This window comes from Schistocerca gregaria, chromosome 1, assembly GCF_023897955.1.
Source record: "Schistocerca gregaria isolate iqSchGreg1 chromosome 1, iqSchGreg1.2, whole genome shotgun sequence".
NCBI lineage: Eukaryota > Metazoa > Arthropoda > Insecta > Orthoptera > Acrididae > Schistocerca > Schistocerca gregaria.
Window position 1 is genome coordinate 1,071,963,093 of NC_064920.1, and position 26,177 is coordinate 1,071,989,269.

Below are 26,177 nucleotides of genomic sequence, written 5' to 3' on the forward strand. Positions count from 1 at the left end.
ATAAGCCTCTACATCCTTACATTTGTCCTCTAGCTATCCCTGCTTAGCCATTTTGCATTTTCGAGACGTTTGTATTCCTTTTTGCCTGCTTCACTTACTGCAGTTTTATATTTTCTCCTTTCATCAATTAAATTCAGTATCTCTTCTGTTACCCAAGGATTTATACTAGTCCTCGTCTTTTTACCTAGTTGATCCTCTACTTCCTTCACTATTTCATCCCTCAAAGCTACCCATTCTTCTTCCACTGTATTTCTTTCCCCCATTCCTGTCAATTGTTCCCTTATGCTCTCCATGAAACTCTGTACAACCTCTGGTTCTTTCAGTTTATCCAGGTCCCATCTCTTTAAATTTCCAACTTTTTGCAGTTTATTCAGTTTTAATCTACAGTTCATAACCAATAGATTGTGGTCAGAGTCCAAATATGCCCCTGGAAATGTCTTACAATTTAAAACCTGGTTCCTAAATCTCTGTCTTACGATTGCATAATCTATCTGAAACCTTTTAGTATCTCCAGGGTTCTTCCATGTGTACAACCTTCTTTCATGATTCTTGAACCAAGTGTTAGCTATGATTAAGTTATGCTCTGTGCAAAATTCTACGAGGTGGCTTCCTCTTTTATTTCTTAGCCCCAATCCATATTCACCTACTACGTTTCCTTCTCTTCCTTTTCCTACACTCGAATTACAGTCACCCATGACTATTAAATTTTCGTCTCCCTCCACTATCTCAATAATTTCTTTTATTTCATCATACGTTTCTTCAATTTTTTTGTCATCTGCAGAGCTAGTTGGCATATAAACTTGTACTACTGTAGTAGGTGTCGGCTTAGTATCTATCTTGGCCACAATAATGCGTTCACTATGCTGTTAGTAGTAGCGTACCCACACTCCTATTTTTTATTCATTATTAAACCTACACCTGCATTACCCCTATTTGATTTTGTGTTTATAACCCTGTAGACACCTGACCAGAAGTCTTGTTCCTCCTGCCTCCGAACTTCACTAATTCCCACTATATCTAACTTCAACCTATCCATTTCCCTTTTTAAATTTTCTAACCTACCTGCCCGATTAAGGGATCTGACATTCCACACTCCGATCCGTAGAACGCCAGTTTTCTTTCTCCTGATAACGACATCCTCTTGAGTGGTCCCCGCTCGGAGATCCGAATGGGGAACTATTTTACCTCCGGAATATTTTACCCAAGAGGACGCCATCATCATTTAATCATACAGTAAAGCTGCATGCCCTCGGGAAAAATTACGGCTGTAGTTTCCCCTTGCTTTCAGCCGTTCCCAGTACCAACACAGCAAGGCCATTTTGGTAATTGTTACAAGGCCAGATCAGTCAATCATCCAGACTGTTGCCCTTTTAACTACTGAAAAGGCTGCTGCCCCTCTTCAGGAACCACACGTTTGTCTGGCCTCTCACAGATACCCCTCCAGTGTGGTTGTACCTACGGTACGGCTATCTGTATTGCTGAGGCATGCAAGCCTCCCCACCAACGGCAAGGTCCATGGTTCATGGGGAGGAGCTGATTGGTAGCCATACTAATATGAGAAGCTGTGTAATGACTGTGGCAGAGCTAGTATAAGACCTGGCTGCAATCACAGGTGGCCTGGCCTCTTATGGGGCAGGATAAGCCTCTGATAGGTCTGGAATAGGAATTGTTGATCAATTATATTGGACAGGACTTGCATCTGGCTCTTCCATGAGGATATGATCCCTGTGGCAAGGGTTTGGGACTGGGAGCAGTGTTGAGATGGGCTAGGATGTTGTGGAGATTTGGTGGGCAGCAGAAAAGGGAAGGACCTAGGGTAGGAGGGCCGCCCAGTTAGCCATGCATGTAGATCTACATATATACTCCGCTAGCCACCAAGCAGTGTGTGGCGGAGGGCACAATTCGCCCCAAAGTAATATTTACCCCCTCTGTTGCACTCGCAGATCGTGCGAGGGAAAAATGACTGAACGCCTCAGTACCAGCAGTATAATGCACCACTTTCTGGGTGGAAGGCTTGTCTGACCCTGGCACGAATCTGCCCGGTGGATTAGTGTCGAGGTCCAGTGTGATGGCCAGTCTGTGGATGGTTTTTAAAGTGGTTTTCTATCTATTTCGACAAATGCAGTCTGGTTCCCCTTATTTCATCTGAGTAGCATTGTGCCGATGATTGCTGTGCAATCACTTTCTCCAAATACGCGTACACCATAATTACTCTATCACACAAACATTGGGGTCACACTTGTTTGGTGTGAGACTGAAGCAAAGCAAGCGCTGTATCATGTATAAGATACAGAGGCGAGCGAGTGCACGGGACGTACCCTAGTTCACTGCTAGTAGCGTCACGTCATCGTAACGCGCCTGCATATAGTATTGCACCACATTTAACATAAAAGTAAAAATTAAGATTTGTGTGTAAAACTTTGTTAAAGTATAGTTCTATGTAATAATGTTTTAGGTAACAAATCTTAATGTTATAAAATTAGTAGTTTACGTAAAATTCACGTTTTGAAAGAAAAATAGGAGGCGCTAAATAATGACGCTAGGAAGCCAAAATTTGGTGAGAAGGTGCAATAAGAAGTCATTAATGAGTGGTGCTGGTTTCCAAAACCATAAAACTAAAATTGACTCCAGAATCCGCGTTTTTCGGAAAAATCAGAGGCGCGAAATAATAGAGCTACAATATTGAAAATTGGTAGGATGCTTCAGTTCACCCTAATAATAATAATGGAAATACCACAATCAGTTACCTCTTCTAGTTTTTTAGTAATTTAGTAAAAACTACTTTTGTGAGTAAAATGTACATAAGCATTATAGATTAAGTACTTTAAATTTTAATGATAAAACAAATTCTTTAAGACCAATGATCAGATAGGACAATTAACAAAGCTACACCAAGTTTTAGTCTTGTAGCATAATTAACAGCTGATACAAGTCTTGATAAAGCTATGGTTCAGAGGTAACAATCTACCGTTAGTTCCATTGTAAAAATTCTAGAGAGTAAAGTTTTAATTTTAGCGGGCTGAGATTTTCTACGTGCTTCTGTACTGCTCAGATGTATGTATACAAAAATTGAGAAGTTTGTAAAGCTATTATTAAATGTGATATTTAAGATTATGTGCCTGAGATAGCGATCATTTGGAGGCTGCAGGCATCTGCATACAACGGAAAGAACAGATGCTCTCTTGGCGGTACGCGCCGGAGCTATATAAAAAGAGCGGCAGAGGCAGTAGTAAGCTCACTCCGCATTAGACCAACGCCTAGTCCACGTGAGCTTAACGTCCGATCGCGCCTCGCCTCGGGTGACGTCATAGCGGGCTGTGACATGCGCGTACTTAGCAATGTAAACGGACATTGAAAATCGCGAGGACTGTACACCGTCCTGGATCGTTTAGACTTCGGTAACAAACTGTTATTGTGCCGTCCGTGTGAAGTATAATTCCGCGTGGCAAGTGGTGACTAACTCCACTTTTAAGGCGAGCATTAATTTTTTTTTTTTTAACATTATTGCGAACTATTAATAGAGCACCGTTAGTTAGAGTAATGAACTATTCGGGAGGAACTTGCTGTAGAAGTCGCTTCTGAACTATTAAACGATTGGCTGAATTAACAATATTTAATGTCTTTAGCATTTTCAGAAGTTTCGAGTAATTTGTGTGAGCCTTTAAGATAATAAAATCTTATTTGGAACTGTAAATTTTATTGAAGCAGCCCTAATCCCGTGAAGAACTATGGATATTTTTCGTTTAGCTGGGCAGACTGGGAACTAAGGTCAGTAAGTTTCCCTTCGCTTTCTGACTGGCCACCAAATTAGTTGCCAGGCTCGCGTGATTTAAGGTGGCAATGTTCAACTTTCATTCAACATTAAACAACGACTTCTTCGCCGTCCCACATATGTTGCATCGGCAATAGTCTGTTACGTGAAATGAACATTCAAACAACTCATTCGACGACTTCTTCGCCGCCCCACAAGACGTTCCCGGGAATGAGGAAGGGGAGGGTGGGGGGAGGGGGAGGGGGTCCACTGGGGGCTGAACCGCACAATAAGTTGTTCCAGGCTCGGGTGGTAATGGGTGGTGAAGCAGATATTCGAGGTGCCTCTCGGTGTGATGGGAAGATTGATGGTGTGTATGGGTATGGCATGGGAAATCTGTTTGTGAACTAGGATTGGGGGATACTGCCTGTCCACAAGAAAGTTCTTGTTACTGCAGATATGCAAGTACTGTTGGTGGCTGGTGGGTTTAATGTGAACAGAGATGTGCGTGGAGCCATTAGAGAGTGGGAGGTTAATGTCCAGGAAGGTGGCGCACTAGTTGAAGAGATGAAGCAGATGCGAGAAGTGTGGAGGTTGTGAAGAAATGGGGGTAGAATGTCTTGGCCCAGTGTCCAGATCATAAAGGTATCATCAGTGAACCTGAACCATACCAGGGGTTGGGGATCTGGGTGGCTGGGAAGCTTTCCTCCACATGGGCCAAAAACAGGTTGGTTCAGAAGGGTATCATGTTGGCGCCTATGGATGTGCCACATATTTGTTTTTGTACCTTTCCTTCAAAGGAGAAGTAGTTGTGTGTTGGGATAAAGTTAGTAAGGTGCATTAGAAATCAGGTAGTTGGTACCTTTCCTTCAAAGGGGAAGTAATTGTGTGTTGGGATAAAGTTAGTAAGAGATGAGGTAGTGCGTTTGGAATTTTGAAGGTCATTGGTTAGAGAGAGTGTTCAGTAGCAGCAAGTACATGTGCATGAGGGATGTTTGTGTATGGGGAAGTGGTATCAACAGTAATGAGTAGAGATCCAGGAGGTAAAATGGTGGAGATGGTAGAGAGTTAGTGAAAGAAGTGGTTTTGTATCTTTGACATGGAATGCTAGTTTTGGACAATTGGTTGGAGGTGTAGGTCAATGAATGCTGAAATTCTTTCAGGGAGGGCACAGTAACCAGCTGCAATGAAGTGTCCAGGATTGTTGAGTTTGTAGGTTTTGGGGAGCATGTAGAAGTTGGGTGTACAGGGTTGTCACAGGAATTAGGAGGGAAATGGATACAGGGAAGAAGTTCTGGGAAGAGCCTAAAGCTTTAAAAAGGGATTGGAGGTTATGTTGCTAAGTAATTATTGTCCTGTTAATCTGAGGAATTCTTCCCAGAGTAAGCATTAAGAATATGGTAATCATTGTAACAGAGTCATAGAAAATTCAATTTGTAAAGAACTATTGTCCATTTGGTTTTTGTCAGTTATTTACTGAATATTTAATAAATTTTGTAGTTGAAAACGTCCCCAGACAAATTGGTTTCAGACCCAAGGACTTCACTAATGTTTATGGAAAGGTAATTGTTAGTGGAGTACCTGATCATGATTTTCAGATGTTGACAGTAAATTATTCTAGCCAGTCAGATAGATTAATCTTGTACTAGGAGGAGAGAACTGTATTAATTCAGAGAAAAAAGTCAGGGGTTAAAATTACTTAAGGCATTATTAAAAACTAATCTTTTATGATGGCACAATCATATGTCAAAAGAGTTTTTGGGAGCTGGGATGATGACCAGGCAGTGGTTAGGTGGGAAGGGGTGGAGGATCAAGATGGGACGATGATATGAACTGGAAGAGGCAGGGTTCAATGTTGTGACTAGGTTGACTTTGGTTGGAGAGATTGGTAGCAAATAAGTGTTTCAATTGCAGGGATCAGTAGGTGAGTAGGCCCCTGACAAGTCTAACAAGGTTAAATTCAGGTGTAGGACTGAAGGTGAGGCTTTTGTATGGGACTGAAACATATGTGAGGCTGAGGATTGTGGAGGAAAGGGTAACAACACTGTTCTTGGGTTGTTTCAGATTCGGATTTAGCGGAGTGTTAATAGGGAGTTTTAGAGGACGTGTTAAGTTGAAAAGGTCAGCTAGGCAGCATCTGGGTGCTTTGAGTTTTTGACAAGGAGGAACATAGTGAGTTGGATAGGGTTTGGGTAGCAGTGCTCGTAGGCAGCAGTAGGATGTCAGCAGGTTGGATAACTTATGGAAGTGGTGTCTGGAATACTCTTCCAGGTCGTGGAGAGGAAGGGTGCAAGACCTGCCCAATCCATTCACCCTCCTGATCTCAAACTATGATAACTAACTATACCTCCACGCAGCAGCCCCCCCCCCCCCCCCCTCTCCCCCTCTGTCCCATCACCTCTTCCCGATTCATCTCCCTTCATTCTCATGCTGTCCCGAAAATTCAACCACCACTCTTTTCCCCTCTCTGCTCCTCTCCTTTTCCTCTCGCCATTCGGAACCCCCCCCCCCCCCCTCCCTCTCAGCCTCCCATTGCTGCATTTGGCAGCCCTGTCCTACCATCTTCTAGTTCCTGCATGCTCCACCAGACAGCGCTCTTCTCTCTTCCCACCTATATCTTGTTATTCCTCTCCCTTCCCTGCCTCACTCCAGATTGCTGCCTGCATTCAATGCAGCACTTGCAGTTTGACCAAAGCAGCTGGAGTAGATGTCATGTGTATGAGCTGTGCCTGCATGTGTCAATGTCTGTCTGTTTTCCTTTCTTTTCAGAAGAAGGCTTTAGCTGAAAACTTGGCATGTAACAGCCTTTTCATTGTGTCTGCCTGCAACTCAAATGTATCATATGGATTGTGAACAGCTATCTGTCCTGCTCATGATTGTTGATATTCAAGCCTAGATTTTTCATTGTTTGATGTATTCTGAAAGCTAGCAATATCTCCATTCTCTTTTGTATGTGCCTCTTGATGACCCAACACCCCTGCTGTTCAGTGAGTACCCTCCTTTGCTCATAAATATTTACATTCTACCAGAACTTTCCTACAAATTTTGACTAGAAATTTTGCTTTTCTGAAGCCTGTGCTACTTCTAACCTGTGAACCCTGTTTTTCACATATGATCAGAACCAGTCACTGGCAATTCCTCAAAGGGCTTTGATAAATCTAAACATTTTCTTGTGATGTACACATCCAGTGTAGTACACGAATTACTATTTTGGTAAACTCTATTATTGCTGATTAGAAACTGAACTGTGCTTCTCTGAGGCAGTTATATTTCTTCAAATAACTGCGTATAGATCCCGCATCTCGTGGTCGTGCGGTAGCGTTCTCGCTTCCCACGCCCGGGTTCCCGGGTTTGGTTCCCGGCGGGGTCAGGAATTTTCTCTGCCTCGTGATGGCTGGGTGTTGTGTGATGTCCTTAGGTTAGTTAGGTTTAAGTAGTTCTAAGTTCTAGGGGACTGATGACCATAGATGTTAAGTCCCATAGTGCTCAGAGCCATTTGAACCATTTTTGAACTGCGTATAGAACACAGTATATTTGTAACAGGATGATCAGTTACGATGCTGAGGTTTTCATTACACTTGTTGCACTGTTATCCAATTGTGATATGCCAAAATTACAGAGCATGTTTGTAAGATTGCTACAAGTTTCATTTGTAATATTTTTGTTTATTTTTATGTCTCCACATAAACTATCTTGTTCTTGAGCATTGAAACTTTGTTCAGAACCTCAGCTAATTTCTTATAAAAGATGTCTATATTGTTGCCTATGGCCTTGCCACAGTGGCAACATCGGTCCTTGTAAGATTACCGAAGTTAAGCACTGTCAGGGTTGGCCAGCACTTGGATGGGTGACCTATGTGGTCTGTCAAGTGCTGTTGGCATGCTTGGTGTACTCAGCCCTTGTGAGGCAAATTGAGGAGCTACTCGATTGAGAACCGAGGGACTGTAATGTGCTGGCCACATGCTCTTCCATATCCACATCCAGTGACACCTATAGGCTGAGGATGACATGGTGCTCAGTTAGCATCGTTGGGCCTTCCGAGGCCTTTTTGGATGGAGTTTACTATAGTTTTTACAACGTTCATCTCACTAAGCATTCAGTTACAACAATATTATGAAAAGGATAAATTGCTTCTCACCTTAGAGAACAGAAGTTAAATCAAAGACATACAGTTTATTCAGTTTATTCACCATTGATCACTTACAGCGGAATAGGTCTGAACATTAAATATACAATTAACAATAACTTTACTGTAACGTTTTTACAATTTAATTCCTTTTCTTTTAGTAATATTCTTATCTGGGAAAACTCCAGATTCTAAACACATATTAAAAATGAAAGAAAGAGGTTGACAGATAAGGTGTATTGTTTTTTCATTGCATAGTTAAAAAACCAATAACAGTCCATACTTTTGGAGTTGGTGAACCTTGCTACAGCTTTTACAATATCCTCTGAGGTGACAACATTACAGTGGAAAGTATACATCCTACGGGGAACAGCACCAAGATGATCTAGTGCACAAGTGCCATTTTGCTTGATTTTGTTTTTCAGCTCGCTCACTGAGGTTAGGAAGTAATTATTAACTTCTTCTGGGACCAGCATTGCATCTTGTGTATGGGTTTGTGAATTATATTGGTTGATGATATCTCATGCTGCTTTACATTTGTTGGGAGCACTTTCAATGTAATGTTCACGTGCTTGTTTTTTGGCCAAGGACAGTTTGTCTTTGTGGATTTTTTTACATTTTAGATAAGCTCTATAAGAAGTATTATCTAGCTCAGGTCCTTGTTTACAAGAATTTTTATATATTCTGTACAGTCTGAGCAGCATCTCCTCCCTAGTGAGAGCTAGCTCATCTGTATACCATTTTAGCTGTTTGTTTTTCTGTTTATGCTTAGGGCTACTTTTGGTTAATGGTGAGCAGGAGTACCATAACTCTATGAGTATTTCCAGGCAGTTGTTAAACACCATTTCACCAGCACCCTTCTCAGGTTGTGTGTTGTATACAAAGTCCCAGTTAACATCAGATATTCTGTCAATAAATAAATTAATATATTCATTTTTCTGCCCTCTCACCCATGTGGCATTAGACTTGATTCTGACTGATTTATCTGATTTAGGCTACTGATCACAGGAGAATGTTAAAATCAATGGTTCATGGTCAGCTAGGGCTCCACTGGCAAGTCTGACGTCATATGTACCTCTAGAAAAATTTACTATAATATTATCTAAACATGCCTTATCCCGTGTTGGTGTGTAATTTGTACATTATAAATTTAGTGAGGCACTCCGTCTTCAGGCATCAAGTGGCCCATCGGGACCATCTGACCGCTGTGTAATCCTCAGTTGAGGATGAGGATAGGAGGGTTGTGTGGTCAGCACACAGCTCTCCCTGTTGTTATGATGGTTTTCTTTGACCGGAGCCTCTACTATTCGGTCGAGTAGCTCCTCAGTTGGCATCACGAGGCTGAGTGCACCCCGAAAAATGGCAACGGCGCATGGCGGTTGGATGGTCACCCATCCAAGCACCGGCCACGCCTGACCGTTCTTAACTTCGGCGATCTCACGGGAACCGGTGTATCCACTGCGGCAAGGCCATTGCCAAATTTAGTGATCTTAAGATATTAAAAAATGTTTTAGTAACATGTTCATCACTGTTGGTCATTTCAATGTTGAAATCGCCACAGATAAGTAGTTTAATGTAAGATTTAGCATTTTCCTCATAACCATCTCAAATCTTTCTAAAAATGTATTTACATCTCCTCCTGGTGATCTATATAAGCTAACAATTATAGTATTCTCTACGTTTAGTCTTATACAGTTAAATTCTCCATCTAGTTCTGCTCAGTAAGAGCTAACATCTATTTTAGTAAACATTATACTATTTTTAACAAATATTAGGACACCTCCATTCTTTCTTTCACTTCTACACATAGAGTCTCCAACAGTATACCCTTGAGGAACAAAATATTGTACTTGATCTTCTGTCAGCCAATGTTCTGAGATACAAACATCAACATTTTCAATACTGCAAAAAATACTTTGTTCCTAATGCAGCGAATGTTCGTTTGCATCACAGTAACAGATTTATCTTTACTGTTTATTGTCTGTGAACACTCTCTCATTTGAATATCACTTTTAGCACCTAGTTCAAGTACAGGAGGTTTATTACCCGCCGATTGTTAGACTTTTATACTAAAAAATGATGTACATTCCAGGTATTACTCAAACCGCTACTTTCGTAGATTGAGTTTTTCTGTAATTATTTTATTGACACGTTCGCACACAAACTTTTTCCCTTCATAGTTTAGGTGGTGCCCATGTCTGGTGTGAAGACTATGCTGCAGTTTACTTATATCGACCACAGCACAATTTGCGTATTCAGAGCACAGTTTCTTTGTTTTAATATTCATTCTTCGAATTTATTTATTAACGCACGAACTATGGATTAGATCATGCCTATGAGGCACTGTAGCAACAACTGTATTCCGTAATTTATTTTTTTCGAGAAAGTTCTGAAGCACTTTTATGCAGACATCTGCTTCATTTTTCGCAACATCATTTGATCCCGTTATGCATACGACAAAGTCATTTTCTTGTGTGGATTTTGTTTGAATGCAAGGGTCCAAAACGTGTTTAGTTCCTGCTCCAGGTTTAACAACACTGGTCACTGCTAAGTCTCGTTTTATTTCTCGAAACATACTTGATAAATCCCTGCCGTGGCTGTCTGTTAGAAAAAGCACACTGTTCTTTTTACCTGTTGTTCCCCGTTTATCAACATTTTTCCCAGAGTGATTATTTGTTTTCAGCGCATTGTATTTTGAATGTTCTGTATCATTTACACCGTCTTTAACACCTTCACTTTTCTGCAGAACACCGTATTTCTTTTTATCCGTAAATGTAAGTGCTGTTACAAAGTACAACAAGAAGACAGATATAATTTTAGCTTTCAGCAAGAGGTCTTGTTCTAAAGTAGAAAACACACATACACACAAGCACAACTCACATGCATACGACCAGTGTCTCTGGTCTCTGAGGCTGGACTACATTCAACAACAGTGCGCAGATTTTTTTTTTTTTTTACCTCTACTTCTCTCCTTTCTCTCCCCCCTTCCCCTCAACTCTCCCAACAGCACTTGACTGCCATACCATGTCTACACCATTCCACTATACCTTCCCCTCTCCATACCCAGGTATCTGTCCCCCTCCCTATACTGGTATCTTCCGCCTCCCTACCCTGTGATCCATCCCTCTCTCCACTCCTGCCTCCTCCTTATACCTACTACCCATGGATTGCTTCTGCCATCAGGCACAGTTGCTGTGCATTGTCTGGCCTCAGTGGCAAGAGACAGTGGTCGTGTGTGGGAGTTGCACCTGTCTGAATCTGTGTGTGTTTTCTGCTTTAGAAGAAGGCCTTTTGGCTGAAAGCTCAAATGTTTAACAGTTTTTGTTGTGCTGTAGGGTGAGTAGCAGTCTATCCTTTTCATAATATTATCACTATTCCATTCTGGGTTTTCCATCTTTTAAGAATTTCGTTAATACTCTGAAATGATGTTGATAACCACTCTGTTCAAGTGCCATACCAAAAGCATCATTAGTAGCAACCTCATCATCAGCAGCAGCATCTGTAGTTACAAAAAAAGTCTGTCAGAAATTGGAATAAGGCTTGTGAGTATGAAATACGTAAGAAGGTAACTATTTAATGGAAAATGCAATAGAAAACTTCTCTTTCTTTGTATGCACAGTGTTGCAGCTCCTCCTTCCTATCCAAATCCTCTGTGATGCCATACATTTGGGTAACTGTTGACATTCAACTTTGCAAAGTTGTTATATTGGTTACAAGATATGCCTCAGTCATACATCACCCTTTATATTGAATGTTTTCAAAGCAACCCACTATTTAGAAGTCTTATGTTTAAGCTGTGCCTGTATTGAAACTTCAAACAGTTTACAAAATATATACTAGCAAGTGTGCTTTGTCTAGTTCTCTAAATCAGAAAACATGTATTCTGAAATAATTAAATGTTTAAAATAAAAAAAATATTTCAACAATTTGTATCTTTTGTGCTAATTTATAAGTTAGGATAAATAAAATACTTCAGTTATTTCATATCTTTATTACTAGCCACAGTTAATATTGGCAGGCCATTCACTTATGCAGTCTCTGGAGAAAAAAAGGCAGTCTCACAATGACACTGTGACAGAGGTTCTGCAAGAGATGAAGGCTCTGCTCCAGGAGAGGGACTCCCTGAAAGAAAGCCAGAAAACTAACTTTGAAGAGGAACTTGCACAAGTCCAGAGTGAAAGGAATGCTTTGGCTGAAAAACTTAAAGCAGAAATTTTGAAAGGAAAGGGAAGACAGGTATTTTGCTTACAATTTGTACCATTTTCCATTTTTTCGTAAGTGTAAGTAGTAATGGCAGTTAATTGACAAGTGCTGCTTGGACAGCTTTGTCTGAGAATGATAATTTAAGTAGTGTATCACAAAATAATAGCTATAAATTTAAGAAGGATTGTTATTTTTGTAAAAACCAGCATGCCATGCTTCCTACAACATCTGTGATTGTGAGTAACTGATGTGACTTCAGTTTGACTAATTTTCTGAATGTGTTATGAATTTGAAGTTGGACTCGTTCATTCATTCATTACACATTGCTCAGAGAAGTAAATGAGTAGAGGGTTTGTTCTACATGGGGTGGAGGTGTTAAGCTTTATTGATTGCCAGAGACAATGTAGTCTCTTTCCTCCCACCTCCCCACTTTGTGTCTGTATATGTGTGTTTGTGTTTTTATGTGTACCTAAAGAAAAAGAACAGCACAAGTTTGTAAGTATAGTGAGATTGTTTAATTTTTTCACTAATGTGCATATCTACTGCTCAGTGTACTCGCTCATACTATAGGAGATAGTCTTTGCTTATTCCATTGTTTGCATTCTACCCAGATTTAGCAGTACAGTTATACAGAGATATAATTTTAAACTGTTATTGCTATATCGAGAAGAGGGGAATGACCAGCAACAAACTGTCCATTCGCATGAATGGACACAGGCAGACAGTGTTTGTTGGTAATGAGGATCACCCTGTAGCTAAACATGCCCTGGTACACGACCAGCACGTCTTGGCACAGTGTTACACCGTCCGAGTTATCTGGATACTTCCCATTAACACCAACCTGTCAGAACTCCTGAGATGGGAACTTGCCCTTTGGTATATCCTCTCTTCTCGATATTCGCCAGGCCTCAACCTCCGCTAATTTCAAGTTGCCGCCGCTCATACCTCACCTGTCTTTCAACAACTTCTTTGCCTCTGTACTTCCGCCTCGACTGACATCTCTGCCGAAACTCTGTGTCTTTACAAATGTCTGCTTGTGTCTGTGTATGTGCAGATGGACATGTGTGTGTGTGCGAGTGTATACCTATCCTTTTTTCCCCCTAAGGTAAGTCTTTCCGCTCTCGGGATTGGAATGACTCCTTACCCTCTCCCTTAAAACCCACATCCTTTCTTCTTTCCCTCTCCTTCCCTCTTTCCTGACGAAGCAACCGCCGGTTGCGAAAGCTCGAATTTTGTGTGTATGTTTGTGTTTGTTTGTGTGTCTATTGACCTGCCAGCACTTTTGTTTGGTAATTCACATCATCTTTGCTTTTTGATATATTTTTCCCACGTGGAATGTTTCCCTCTATTATATTCATATCATTAAGTAATGTTCATATACTTAAGTATATTTCACAGTTATGTAACTACTTTGTTATTACTGAAGAATAAAACTGCATGACGTAGAAGAGTTTACAGACAAATTTGCCATGTGCAGTGCTAATAGTGATTACTCACAGACTGTAGTATTTATCATGGTGCCACATTGCAACGGCATGCATTCAAAATAAGGGAGTTGCAAGTAAGGTATACTTTTGGTATGGTTTTTAGCTTTTGTAGAGCCAGAGGTTCCCTTTATACATATCCAGGGAAATTGGTTTTCCCACTCATAGTTAACTCTTATTTTGTTCACTTTAAAGAGATGTGGTAAGCTGATGGACATGATCTCTTTACCTTACATTACAGTTACACATATATATAACATCATAAAGTAATCAATTTTCTGTGTTTCTGTAGGTTTAGCGCAAACAGTCCAAGTTTCAGATAGCTTTATATTCTGATGCTCACAATTCAACATACGTCTCTCCAAGTTTTCTGCTTTATCATACTTTGTAAATTCCACAATTATTTTTCTTAGTACCTACTCAACATTGTCAGGAGGTATCCACTGGTTACTGCTGACAAGTAGCAGCTGCCAGTGTCCACACTACAGTGATCTTTTGGTCTTGTTGTGGAGGTCTCATTTGAAGTCGAACATGTGTGTTTCAGTTGCTGACAGACTTATGACTGTAGCATGTTCAGAGCCCACTACTGGGAATTGATCTGTGGCCTTCCATGTGTACACCAGGTTACTGGTGCTGCTGCTGAGTGTCACTGTGGCCAGGAGCCAAACCAGAATTGGTAGCTAGGTAAATTTTTCATTATGTAGTGGTGTAACAATTTTCAGATACTCATGTTTTTCTTTATATCTGACAGCAAGTTCATGGTTCCTGGCTGCACTTACTTGAAATCCTGAGTCCTTTATTAGATAACTAACTGTGTGAATATGTATTGCCTCTATTATCACACAGGCCCAGAAAGTGTAAACTGAGGATATAGTCTTTTCCCTCTCAAACATCATGTGGTGTCCTACACCAAGGTATTGCTATTGCCAATTTATACAGTTCACACAGATGTGTATGACATTGGTGTTTCTCACATCAGTCTTGCACTGTACAACATGGATGACTGATGTATGTAATTCCACACTCACAACGAACCTCAGATACAGTCTGTTTCCCGAACCTGAGATAGTCTTTGTCAGGACCTAAAGAATTGCTTAGTTTTGCTGGGGGTGAACGGCACACCTGATATGACTGTAGAGTACTCTTAGATTATTTGAGTTTTTTTTGTTAGGGACAGGAAGAAATTGATTTATTTTCTGGCAAAGTTTGGTGCTATCTTTTGCCAAATTTGGTGTTATTTTTTATCAAATTCAGTATTATATTTGCCAGATTTTGTGCTCTTTTTCTCACATTCAGTACCATTTAGCTGCCAAATTCTGTGTTATTTTATTTTTTCTATTTTTGTTTAATTTTTTATTCTTTTTTGTGTTATTTTTTCCAATTTCAGTATTACTTTTCTCCAACTTAGATTTTTTTCTCAATTTCAGTGCTATTTTGTTTGTCAATCTTGGTGTTATTTTTATGTTGATTTTAGTCTTATTTTTCACCAAAGATGGAGTTATTTTTTTGTGAATATTGGAGTTATTTTTGAAAAATAGTGTTATTCTTTGACATATTTGCAGCTATTTTTGTCAAATTTTGTGTTACTTTTTGTCAAATTTGGTGTTATTTTTCCGAAATTTGATGTTACTATTTGGTAAATTATATTTTTTCAAATTCGGTAAGTTTATTCCCAGATTCACTGGTTTTCAATTTACGTGTTACTTTTTACCAATTTTGTTTGTTTTTTGTCTGTTTTGGTGCTATTTTTGACATCATATCATAGTTCATTAAGTGAGAAATGAAGTGTCATTTTATGATTAGAAAGGAACCTTGTCCTTGAGAAAGAAAGAAGACAAAATGCAATTTCACTGTTCAATAACTATCGGTTATGAATATTAGTAAACTACAGTCCTCAGATTTACACTCAACATACATGGGGAAATGTCAGATTCCATGATATTTCGTAAAAATCACCGATTTCATGTTATTTTGCTAAAACCTGCCAGTTCTACATTATTTTTTGTGTTAACCATTTTCGCAAAATCATCGTGTTCTTAGTGATGGTGTGCTGTACACACTGATTCACAGAGCACACATTATGTCCAGTGCTGATAACCTGCAGGGTGAACGGGACGACACTTTAGTACAGTTTTCTGACTGACTTGTCTGGGCCAAACTGATAAATCTAGAACAGCAAAGCATTGTATTACCACAGGACACAGTGTGGCGCACAAAAGGTGAAACACTATTTCCTCAGTTTTATCTTTCTGGGTGTGTATGGTAAAGGAAGCAGTACTTATTACCATGGCAGATAAACTAATAAATATAGTCAGGATTCCAGTTAAGTACAGCCTGGAACCCTGCCACCTTAAGATGTAGAGGAAAACAAGAATTTCTAATGACAGTTACACCACAACGTATTGGAATGACCATATATCTATCTGTCTGATTTTGCTTCTGGCCATAGTGACACTTGGCAGCAGCACGAGTAACCTGGTGCATGCGCATAAGGTGGCAGCTTGGTTCTCAGTAGAAGGCGCTGAACACACTACCATCCTCTCATCTGCATACAACTAAGTCTCACTTGTATGACTAACAACTCGGTCTCCGGTATATGACTTTCAAGGGAGACCTCTATTAGAGGACCATTGCCCTGCAGACATTGGCAGTTGCTTCTTGTCAGCAGTAACCAGAAGACACCACCTGTTGGTGATGAGCAGATGCATTGAAGATGTACTGTGAGATTTACAACATGTAAACCCAACAGCCATATCTTAACAGAGTGTATGCATCCCGGGACAGCTGGGAGATCCAGGAAAACCCGTGAATTTTTTCATCCAGGAGAAAACTGGGAAAAACCCAGGAATTTTTTAGAATTCTGGAAGTTTTTCATTGTTTTAGTTGTAAGTTAAATTTTCGTAACTTTGACTGGTAAGAACCAATACTGTAACAAAGGATATTACTCTATCTCACTACTGCAGAATAATACTGCAGCAATAAAACAACAACGGACAAAAAACGTGAGTTTCAAACGAAGTGTGGCATATTCAACAACAAAACACAGTGCTCATACAAGCGTCTGCCAACAGCAAAATGTGTCAAAGGCTTTAGGAAGACTATGCAATTCTTCATAACAACAAATTCCCTCCAATGAGCATGACGTCACAACTGCTTACATTAGATTCATTTGAGCAGGTGCGAGCGAGCTTATATGCATGCACTGTCGTTTTGTGTATGAGTAGTATCTTCTTCCGCTTCTGGCTACAGAAATGCGGCAGTTAGCTGTATAAGCAATAGGAGGAAGCAGCCAGATGCTACCTGTAAAAATTTTACTGTTGTGCCTAAGCTGCCAGATTCATGCATGGGCAACAGGCCTGATCTGGGGAGGGGGGGGGGGGGGGGGGGTGGCAAATTCATATTCTTGAGGAAAAATACCTTGTTTCACAAAGTGCCCAGCAGCACATGTTGGTCTATCGATTATTCGTATTATTTTGAAATGCATCCCTGTTGATTTTTGAATTGTGCATAGTGTTCATGACCTCTCTGCTAGGGGAATCCCTGTGCCATCCTGAAATAAACTTTCCTGCAGACAAAAGGGGACGGGGCTATACAAGCTGAGCAGAATGAAGCTGAACGGGTGAATGCCAATGTGGTTGACAGGGTTTGCGAATGATCATTGTTGTTGCACTTGGCTATGAGTGGCATATCTGTGGTAGAATTAACACTTTCAGATCCACTGATGGAGTATGTACATCATTATGATTTATTGCTATAGCTCCAATGTCAGACAATGTCCAACACATTTCCATTAGTTATAAAATAAAGAAGAGCTGGGGAGAAGCAATGAGTAGAAAAATTCTGTTGGAAAGGGAGGCAGGGACCAAGAAGAACTCAAGGATATTACATGTATCATCATAGCCAACAAGTCTGAGATTTTCTTCCACTGAAACGGTGCAGGCATCTTTAGATTAGTCAGCTCTCATCCAGTTCAGATAATGATAAATGTAGGAGACCCTGAGATTTCAGTGTGCCGTCAGAGGCACAGGTGGTAAATCTTAAAATTAATCTGCCAAACCATTCACAACAATGTGACACATTTTGAAGCACACTTAAGAAGTAGTCCAGCTCACATAACACTAGTTAAGAAAGCTGTTACAACCTGAAATTGATAGCAGTGAGATTTGTGCAGTAAATTTGAGTGTATATTGAAAAGATAGGCTACCAGGAAACAGAGATGGTGTATTTATCACATCAGACAAAAAACTGAAATTGAGCATTATAGAAATTCAAGCTGCATGCAAGATTGTTAGCATGAGACTCAGTAACAGTGGTGGACATAAATTTATAATAATTGGATCTTTCTATCTGCCATCAGGCTCACATCCTCCTCCCCCTTCCCCCCTCCCCATATGTAACAAAAGGATGTAGAAGAAAAATCCTTGTTTCACTAGTATTAATGTTTCACAATCTTCAGAGGAGACTTAAATCATTCCACAGTCAATTGGAATAACTGTAGTTTTGTGTGTCAAATGTGACAATACATCCTGCAAAACATTACCAAAAGCCTTCTCTGAAAACTATCTAAAAGAAATAGTTGGGAAGATAGACATATACTGGATATAAAGGCAACAAAAAGATGTTTGAAAGTGGTATCAATGAACATTAGGCAGTTAGTGCAACAGTTACTGTCAAAATGACAAAGGGCAGCTAAGGGAAGTAGAAAGAGTTATATCTCTAGGAAACTAAAGAGGCGTTAGTATCATATCTCAGTGAAGAACTTGAAACGTTTATTTTTGGACAGGAGCATATGTCAGAACTGTGGCTCAAGTTTAAAAGAATGGTTGACGATGCACTGGATTGGTATGTAACTAGTCAAACAATTCATGATTGGAAAGACCCTCCACGGTATATAGTCACTGTAGAGAAACAGAGACTACTACAAAATAAATGTCTAATAGACCTATAGTTATAGGTACGCTGCGTTTGGCTGTCAGGAGGGCGATGCATGAAGCATCAGGGAATATTGTAGGAGAATTGTACTGAAAGACTCCTCACAAAACCCAAAGAAATTCTGGACTTATGTGAAGGATGGCAGTGACACAAAAGATAATGTCCGGACATTTGTGAATGAGAATGCAACTGAAATTGATGGTAGCAAAGCGGAAACAAAAATACTGAACGCCATTTTCTGGTGCTCCATTACAAATGGGTATCACCTCAATTTGATTCTGTTCTCAATGCAATTTAACCTTCGTACCACTGTAAATGTGAATGAAATAAGTATCAGTGTCAGTGGTGTTGAGAAACAGCTGGAATCTTTAAAGCTGAACAAAGATCCAGGCCCAATGGTATCAGTCTCAGATTCTGTACTAAATTTTTGGCTGAGTTACCCCCTCTTCTAACTACAATCTATCGTACATGCCTTGAACAAAAAACCATGCCCAGTTCATGGAAAAAAGACACAGGTCACACCTATCTGCAAGAGTGATAGTAGAAGTGATCCACAAAACTACCATCCAGTATCCTTATCACTGATTTGTTGTAGAATCTTAGAACATATTCAGAGCTCAAATACAATGAGGTATCTGGAACAGATTTACCACCTCAATGCCAACCAGATTGGATTTCAAAAACATCGATCATGTGAAACCCAACTCACACTTTTCTCAAAGCTTTGGATCAAGGCAATCAAGTAGTTGCTGTCTTTCTTGATTTCTGTCATGGTTTACTTGATTTACTGTGTTTGAACAAATTTAATGATGTTATGTTGTATTTAGAAAACTTTTATCTTCAAATTTATATTCCCAGTCATATTTTTCTCTCTAAAGTGAAATTGATATGTTGACCAACTTTATGAGAAAAGTTCTTGTTAAGTACAAACAAATAAGAAAAATATTGTTTGTTGAATATGCTCCAATGTATTGACTGCTTCCTCAAATACCATATATCATGCATTTCGGAACTAAATGGTACCAAAAGTTCAAATCTAAAAGTGGTACTGAATGGGTCATTTTTTCTAATTAACCTGAATCTTGGTAAGTTATAATACCACTTCACAGAACCTCACTCATGGAATATGCAAGACATTTTGTGACCCCATGTAACACAATACCCCTAAAAACATAGTCATCACTTATTTAAAAAATCATAGAAAAATGTTACGTATCTTGTTCTTTTATATAAAAATTAATTTATACATTTATGAACCATGACAAAGATATGCAAACTAAGTACTGCATAAACAATTGTCAATTAAAGTATGAGATGTAGTGAGAGTCTTAACCCTATTGCTGCTGTGGACATACATAAACGTCATGCTCTGCTATTCCCTAGCTGCTGTGGACTTGTATACAATTGCCACTTGGGTTTTCATACAGTGCCATTGACTTCTGTATGTGTCCTGAGTTGCCAACGTCTCGCTGCTGTGCTCAGAGAATAAAAAAGTTTTGAGTATTCATTATACAACACGTGCATCTCTGCCTGCTATCATCTGCATAAAGCCCGATTTCATTATCTTGAACTTTTTATGAAATATGATTATTGTTACAACCACATAATTCCTGATCCACAGGTATGGAAATGTGTGTACCACGTTTGACTGTCTGTCAGATACAAATATCAATAACTCGAGATAAAATGGAATATTGTTCTCTTCTCAATTTTAAATATTGAATATCTAACCTACATTTTTCATACACTGCAGTGTGTGAGCTAAAATCAACCATAAGCAAAGTGTTTTTACCTCTGCAAACTCTTTAAAAATTTTTGCAGTGTTTTACTTAATTTGAAGCAGTACAGTAAGTAAGATGAGTAACAAAAAGAAATTTAGTCTCTTATGGAGCAAAGATATCAGACCAAGCTGCGCAAAAATCAGTTTTTTTCAGTGAATAATTTTTTTAAGATCACGTAATACGTATTTCATAGTGGTCGAAATGCTGTCTCATAAGCACATGTAGCAGCATTTGACGAGCATTACACCCACAACAAAGCCACACTCAGCACAGAATACAGAGAATACGGCTGTAGCAGCACAAGGGTTAATTATCACCCTGAAAACATCAAGCTGAGACTACGAGACTTGGTGATGGGTGTTAGTCCTTCTCTACACATTTACCTTTCAGTGTGACACTGTCTCCCAATGATGGATGGCTTGGCTAACTCCTTAGTTACAGAAGTCTGCCTGGCTGACTGTTCAGGAAACATTCAGCTTTGCATCATTCCAGAATTGTCTTTCCTAGTGTGACACTTTGTTCCAACGATGCATGACTTGGCAGAAACCTTAGTTATAGAATTCTGAATTTTGGCTGTTCAGGTGACATTCAACTCCAAACATAACTTTACCATCATTCTGGAATTGTCTTTCCTAGGATGGTTTCTTCATTCAAGGAAAAAGGAAGAACTTACTATGTGCCATGTCACTAGAATACAGAGGGTGGTAGCCCAAAGAAGCAGCACGTTTTGACTGTGATCTGCGAAGAATGTACCAGGGCACATACTTGGACAGCTGTGACAGTTGTATTGGCAACCTTCCATAACCTCATTAGGAGATTGCTTTACTTCTTTGTCTCAAGGTCAAGAGTGATACACCCCGCACTTGTCCATGTAGCTAAAGAAGTCAGCTGAATTAACCTGAGACAGCTGCAACATTTCTGTTTCTGGCTTGGTTCAGCAATATTTTTGAATGGGTGTTACATCGGCAACTGATCCATCTCTCAACTGCTTTCATCTCGATTTCGACACACTAGTTTTTGAGCACCAGGCATTCATTTCTCTTATGATTTCCAATTCATCACAAAGAGAGATATGTTTGACAATGCTAGAAGTGCCTGTACCAATTAACTACACACTTTTGTTGCTCTGTTGTTGGAATGCACTTCAACAGGGATTTCAGTACATAGCGGTATTGCAGATATGTACTTGCGAACAAACAAAGTATTCATTATGAAACGTTACTTTCTTAAATTTTATGGCTACCACTCTTATGATGATATGGGATACTGAATGAAATTTTTATTGTGTTGGAGTGTGAGCTGTTCCTGTTGTGTATTAATAACTTTGCACACAATATTGAGTGTAATCATTGACTTTTTGCAGATGATGTAGTTCCCATTATCTGTGAAAATCTGCACAGATATTTAGTCGGATCTTGAGAAAGTTTCAAACTGCTGTAAATATTGCCAACTTCCTTTAAATGTTCAGAAATATAAAATTGTACCCTTCACAAAACACATGAACATACCATCTTGTAACTAAGATATCAGTGAGCTACTGTTGTAATTAGTCAGTTCATGTAAATATCTGGGTGTAACAACTTGTGGGGATGTGAAATGGTTCAGTCAGAGTTGAAGCCATTTCCAGACTTCGGTTCACTGTAGGATTGTGGGAAAATACAGTCACTCTATAAAGGAGAATTTATATATAACACTTAAATGAGCAGTTCCAGAATATTGTATGGCACTGATCCCAATTTAGAAGTACTAGGAGATATTGAACATAATACTAGGAAGAGAAGTATAAGTGGTCACAGGTTTGTTTGCTTCATGCTAGAGTGTCAAGGAAGTGTGGAAAAACCTGAACTAGCAGACACTTGAAGGCAGACATCAAACATTCCACAAAATGTCCTTGCAGCACACACAGCCTAACTTGACAGTGTTTGCAGAGGATGCTGGGAGTATTGGACTAGGCAGAGTTCTTACCGTCCCTCACAACATCCCCTGTGCATAGTGGCATGTTATATTGAATGTATAACACAAAGTTTCAAGAACTGATATTGAGTTGGGAATCTAGAAACATATTATGGGTCCCACATATCACTCCAGACTTAAGACAAGATTAGACTACTGATAAAAAGCATTTGAGTTTAAAGCCAGACACTGTGATTGGGTGAGTGTAAGGGGTGCTTCACATTGAACTGATACGATATTCAATATGATACAGGAAGCTACTTGTAATGATGCAGCAGCAACCCACATTGACAGAGTGCATAGATACATGGTTGAAGTGACTTAATTGGTTCACACTGGGACAACACCAACATGTATCTCTGTCACATCACCAGATGCAACACAGTATGCTGGCTAATCTATGCCACTTGCGTTGTATGATATGTGACAAGGGAAATTGCAAGTCATCCATTGTGGCTCAAAAAAATTGTTTTGTGTAGTTGAGGCAAAGCTACATTCATCTCTGTAGTTAGTTACTCAGTAAAACTTTTAATTTTACTATAAAAGATGTAAAACAAAAACATGGTTTTGGAATTCACATTGCTCGCCACAATGCTGTTTTTCTTATTCAATTTTGAGAAAAATATTTGTTAAAAAAATTGATTTTTCTGCATCTTATAGCCTGACATCACTGCTTGTTAATGAACTTGTTGTCTATTCGTTATTGCTGACAGTTATTGTAATACCTCACAAATAAGCAAGTCACTAGGCATATTTTGAAAATTTTACGGTGAAGGATGTAGTAGATGGTCAGTTTACATTTGGTGCATTTTAGGTCATAAATTGCTGCATATGAATGAAATATTGCTAACATACTTTAATTGTTTGTAGTGGTGGAAGCAGAGTCATACCTCTTTCCATTCTTGACAAAATATGTGGGACACATTGGAGCTGTCTCATGTTTCTCCTTTTTGTGTGCTACCAATACAAGCTGAAGATGAAAATTAAAAACTTACTGAAATGTAAAGACACCAGGAGTCATCAGCTGTTGGTTGCTGACTGTACGTTTTGGAAGTGTATGCACACTGATTTCATGAAAATGTAAGGCAGGCATAAAAGGTATCTGAAAGCTTAATTCTTGTTACATCTGAAAAGGCAACTGGATGAAGCTGAAGAGGGCACATTGGGATTTCTTTTATCATCATGGGCTTTTTCCATTTCTTCAAGCACATCTCTGCCCCTACATAGAGTTTATCACCCACTGCTACACCACTGATGGTGACTGATCTCGCTTTAAATCCGGAAACATTTCTCCTGAATACTCTTCAACCTGAATCGCATACTACTATGTGCAACTGAACAGTTGTAGAAACACTATAATAGGTTTATTAATGTGTAATCTGTACTTATATTATGCACAACACTGAATTAAAATACCATGCAAGACAGTCTTACAAAAATAAACTTTTCATAGTGGAATTTTTAATGTCCTTCGCACACTTTTCCAACTTATCATATTGTAATGAGTTGCTTCTCAGCAGCAGAAATAGCAACTCAAAAACTTGTGTCCTGCTTTGTCAGAGTAGATGATACTGTTGTTGTTGTGATCTTCAGTCCTGAGACTGGTTTGATGCAGCTCTCCATGCTACTTTGTGATCCCCTGATGCCTCAGAACATGTCCTACCAACCTGTCCCTTCTTCTTGTCAAGTTGTGCCACAAACTCCTCTTCTCCCCAATTCTATTCAATACCTCTTCATTAGTTATGTGATCTACCCATCTGATCTTCAGCATTCTTCTGTAGCACCACATTTCAAAAGCTTCTATTCTCTTCTTGTCAAAACTATTTATCATCCGTGTTTCACTTCCATACATGGCTACACTCCATACAAATACTTTCAGAAACGACTTCCTGACATTTAAATCTATACTTGATGTTAACAAATTTCTCTTCTTCAGAAATGCTTCCCTTGCCATTGCCAATCTACATTTTATATCCTCTCTACTTTGACCATCATCATTTATTTTGCTCCCCAAATAGCAAAACTCATTCACTACTTTAAGCGTCTCATGTCCTAATACTGATACTAATTGCTCTAACAAGTGGAAACTGTTTGGACACATTTTGTGAATTGATAAAAAATTTCATGTTGAGAGATCTTACGAGAAACTACAGCTGAACTATGTTTTTCACATTTATAGTGTGGTACAGGTGCACCCAATAATTTCTTTCCCTTTTCAGTTGTTTGAGATATAAATACTGGTGAGCCAAAATAATGCGCTCTTCAGTAGAGCTCATGATTTGAACTGTGACTCATGGTGTCTTGTTGGTTGCTAAGTCACATTGCAATTGTATTGATCCAATGGGAGCTTGAGTGACATACTGATAAGTGTTGCATTTTGTGACCTTCTTTGCAATGTGTCTTATCACAAGTTGTATCTTCCCAGTGTGAACAGCACCTAATACTATCTTCTGGTGAACTGTCAAGATAGTTCAGATTCCCCATATTGAAGTACTGTGGGTGGCCGCTCCCTTCATTTGGTTGAGGATGCTCCAGTCTTGTGTGGCTACCAGGCAGGAAGAGGGGTGTGTGAATTGGGTTTGGACTGGAAGCTGTGTTCGAATATCTGAGAACACTCATGATCAGCCTTGTGTGCTGCCCATCAGCTATCAGCATAGCCACTCATGCCAAATTACCACATGGCACTTAGCTGAAAATCTTTATCCCTATTGACAGGGTACTTGTGGATCCTTATTTCTACAGATTCCTTTATGGCATTTTTCTGATATCCTTTGATTTGTCACAGCAAATTGGTGTTCTCAAAGTCAACATACCGAGCGGTTATAATTAAACTTTCCGTATAACATGAAAACTAACTACTGTACGAGGACCGAATTTGGTAGATTAATATCAAAGACATTGGGAAGAGAAATAATGCAGAATCAATTCAATTGAAACACTTTTATTGTGCTGCTATAGTATGTCATACCATTACATACTGGTGCCATTAATGCTTCAAAAAGGGGCTCAATATGGTGCTCATCAGTGTCCAGAAGAGTCTGAAAGTGCAGGATTGCATTTTGCACAACAGAATGAACCATGCCTATAGGTCTGCTGGCTACCTCTCCTGATATGCTGTGTTTCATCTCAGCACATGTGTGAATGCTCCCCTGGTAAACCTTGTTCTTCATGTTGCCCCACAACCAGAAATCACAGGGAGGGAGATCAGGTGATCATGGCGACAAAACATTTGGAAACAATCAGCTGATAATTTGATGATTTCCAAACATATTTTGGAGAAGCAGGTGAACCTCACGAGCAATGTGCAGGGGGGACCCATCTTGCATGAAAACTGTTGAGTTCAATATGTCTCTCTCCCGATCTTGCATGAAAACTGTTGAGTTCAATGTGTGTCTCTCCTGTAGTGTGGGTATGTTATGCTAGCAAAGCATATTGTAGTAATGCTGGCTAGTCACACTGCACATTTTTGGTCCTGGAAGATTTCCAATTGCTATCCCAGTTACCTGTTCAAATAAGAATGGGCCAATGATGAATGTAGCCATGAAGCTACACCATATAGTGACACATTCACCATACAGAGGAACTTCATGCACAGTGACTGGAGGTGAAGATCTCCACACTCGGCAATTCTCTGCGTTCACCTTACTTGTCAGAGAAAATTGAGCTTCGTCTGTCCATAGGATGGTCCAGAGCCAACCCTCGTCAACTTCAATCCTTGAGAGAAAGTAGAGAGCGAAGTCAACACATGGTTGTACCTCCTGTGGTGCAAGCTGCTGTATGATATGTATCTTGTTTGGATACCGTTTGAGAAAGGTTCGAAGCACCTTCCAGATGGTGGACCAAGGGATGTTCAACTGTCATGACACAGCAAGTGCACTGCCTGATGGTCAGGAATTGTGCATAGTGTTCTCTTCAACACATGGTTGTACCTCCTGTGGTGCAAGCTG

General features: G+C 39.6%; 1 protein-coding gene across 2 annotated transcripts in view; it reads left to right on the top strand.

Annotated features, from left to right (window-relative positions):
* Positions 1 to 26,177, top strand: part of LOC126281632 (golgin subfamily A member 6-like protein 22) — a 279,886-nt gene that overhangs the window by 55,996 nt on the left and 197,713 nt on the right. For both annotated transcript variants that reach the window (XM_049980769.1, XM_049980760.1), the window contains one exon: positions 11,896 to 12,113. In XM_049980769.1, coding sequence (XP_049836726.1) covers positions 11,896 to 12,113 — 218 coding nt within the window. The remainder of the gene's footprint in view (positions 1 to 11,895; positions 12,114 to 26,177) is intronic.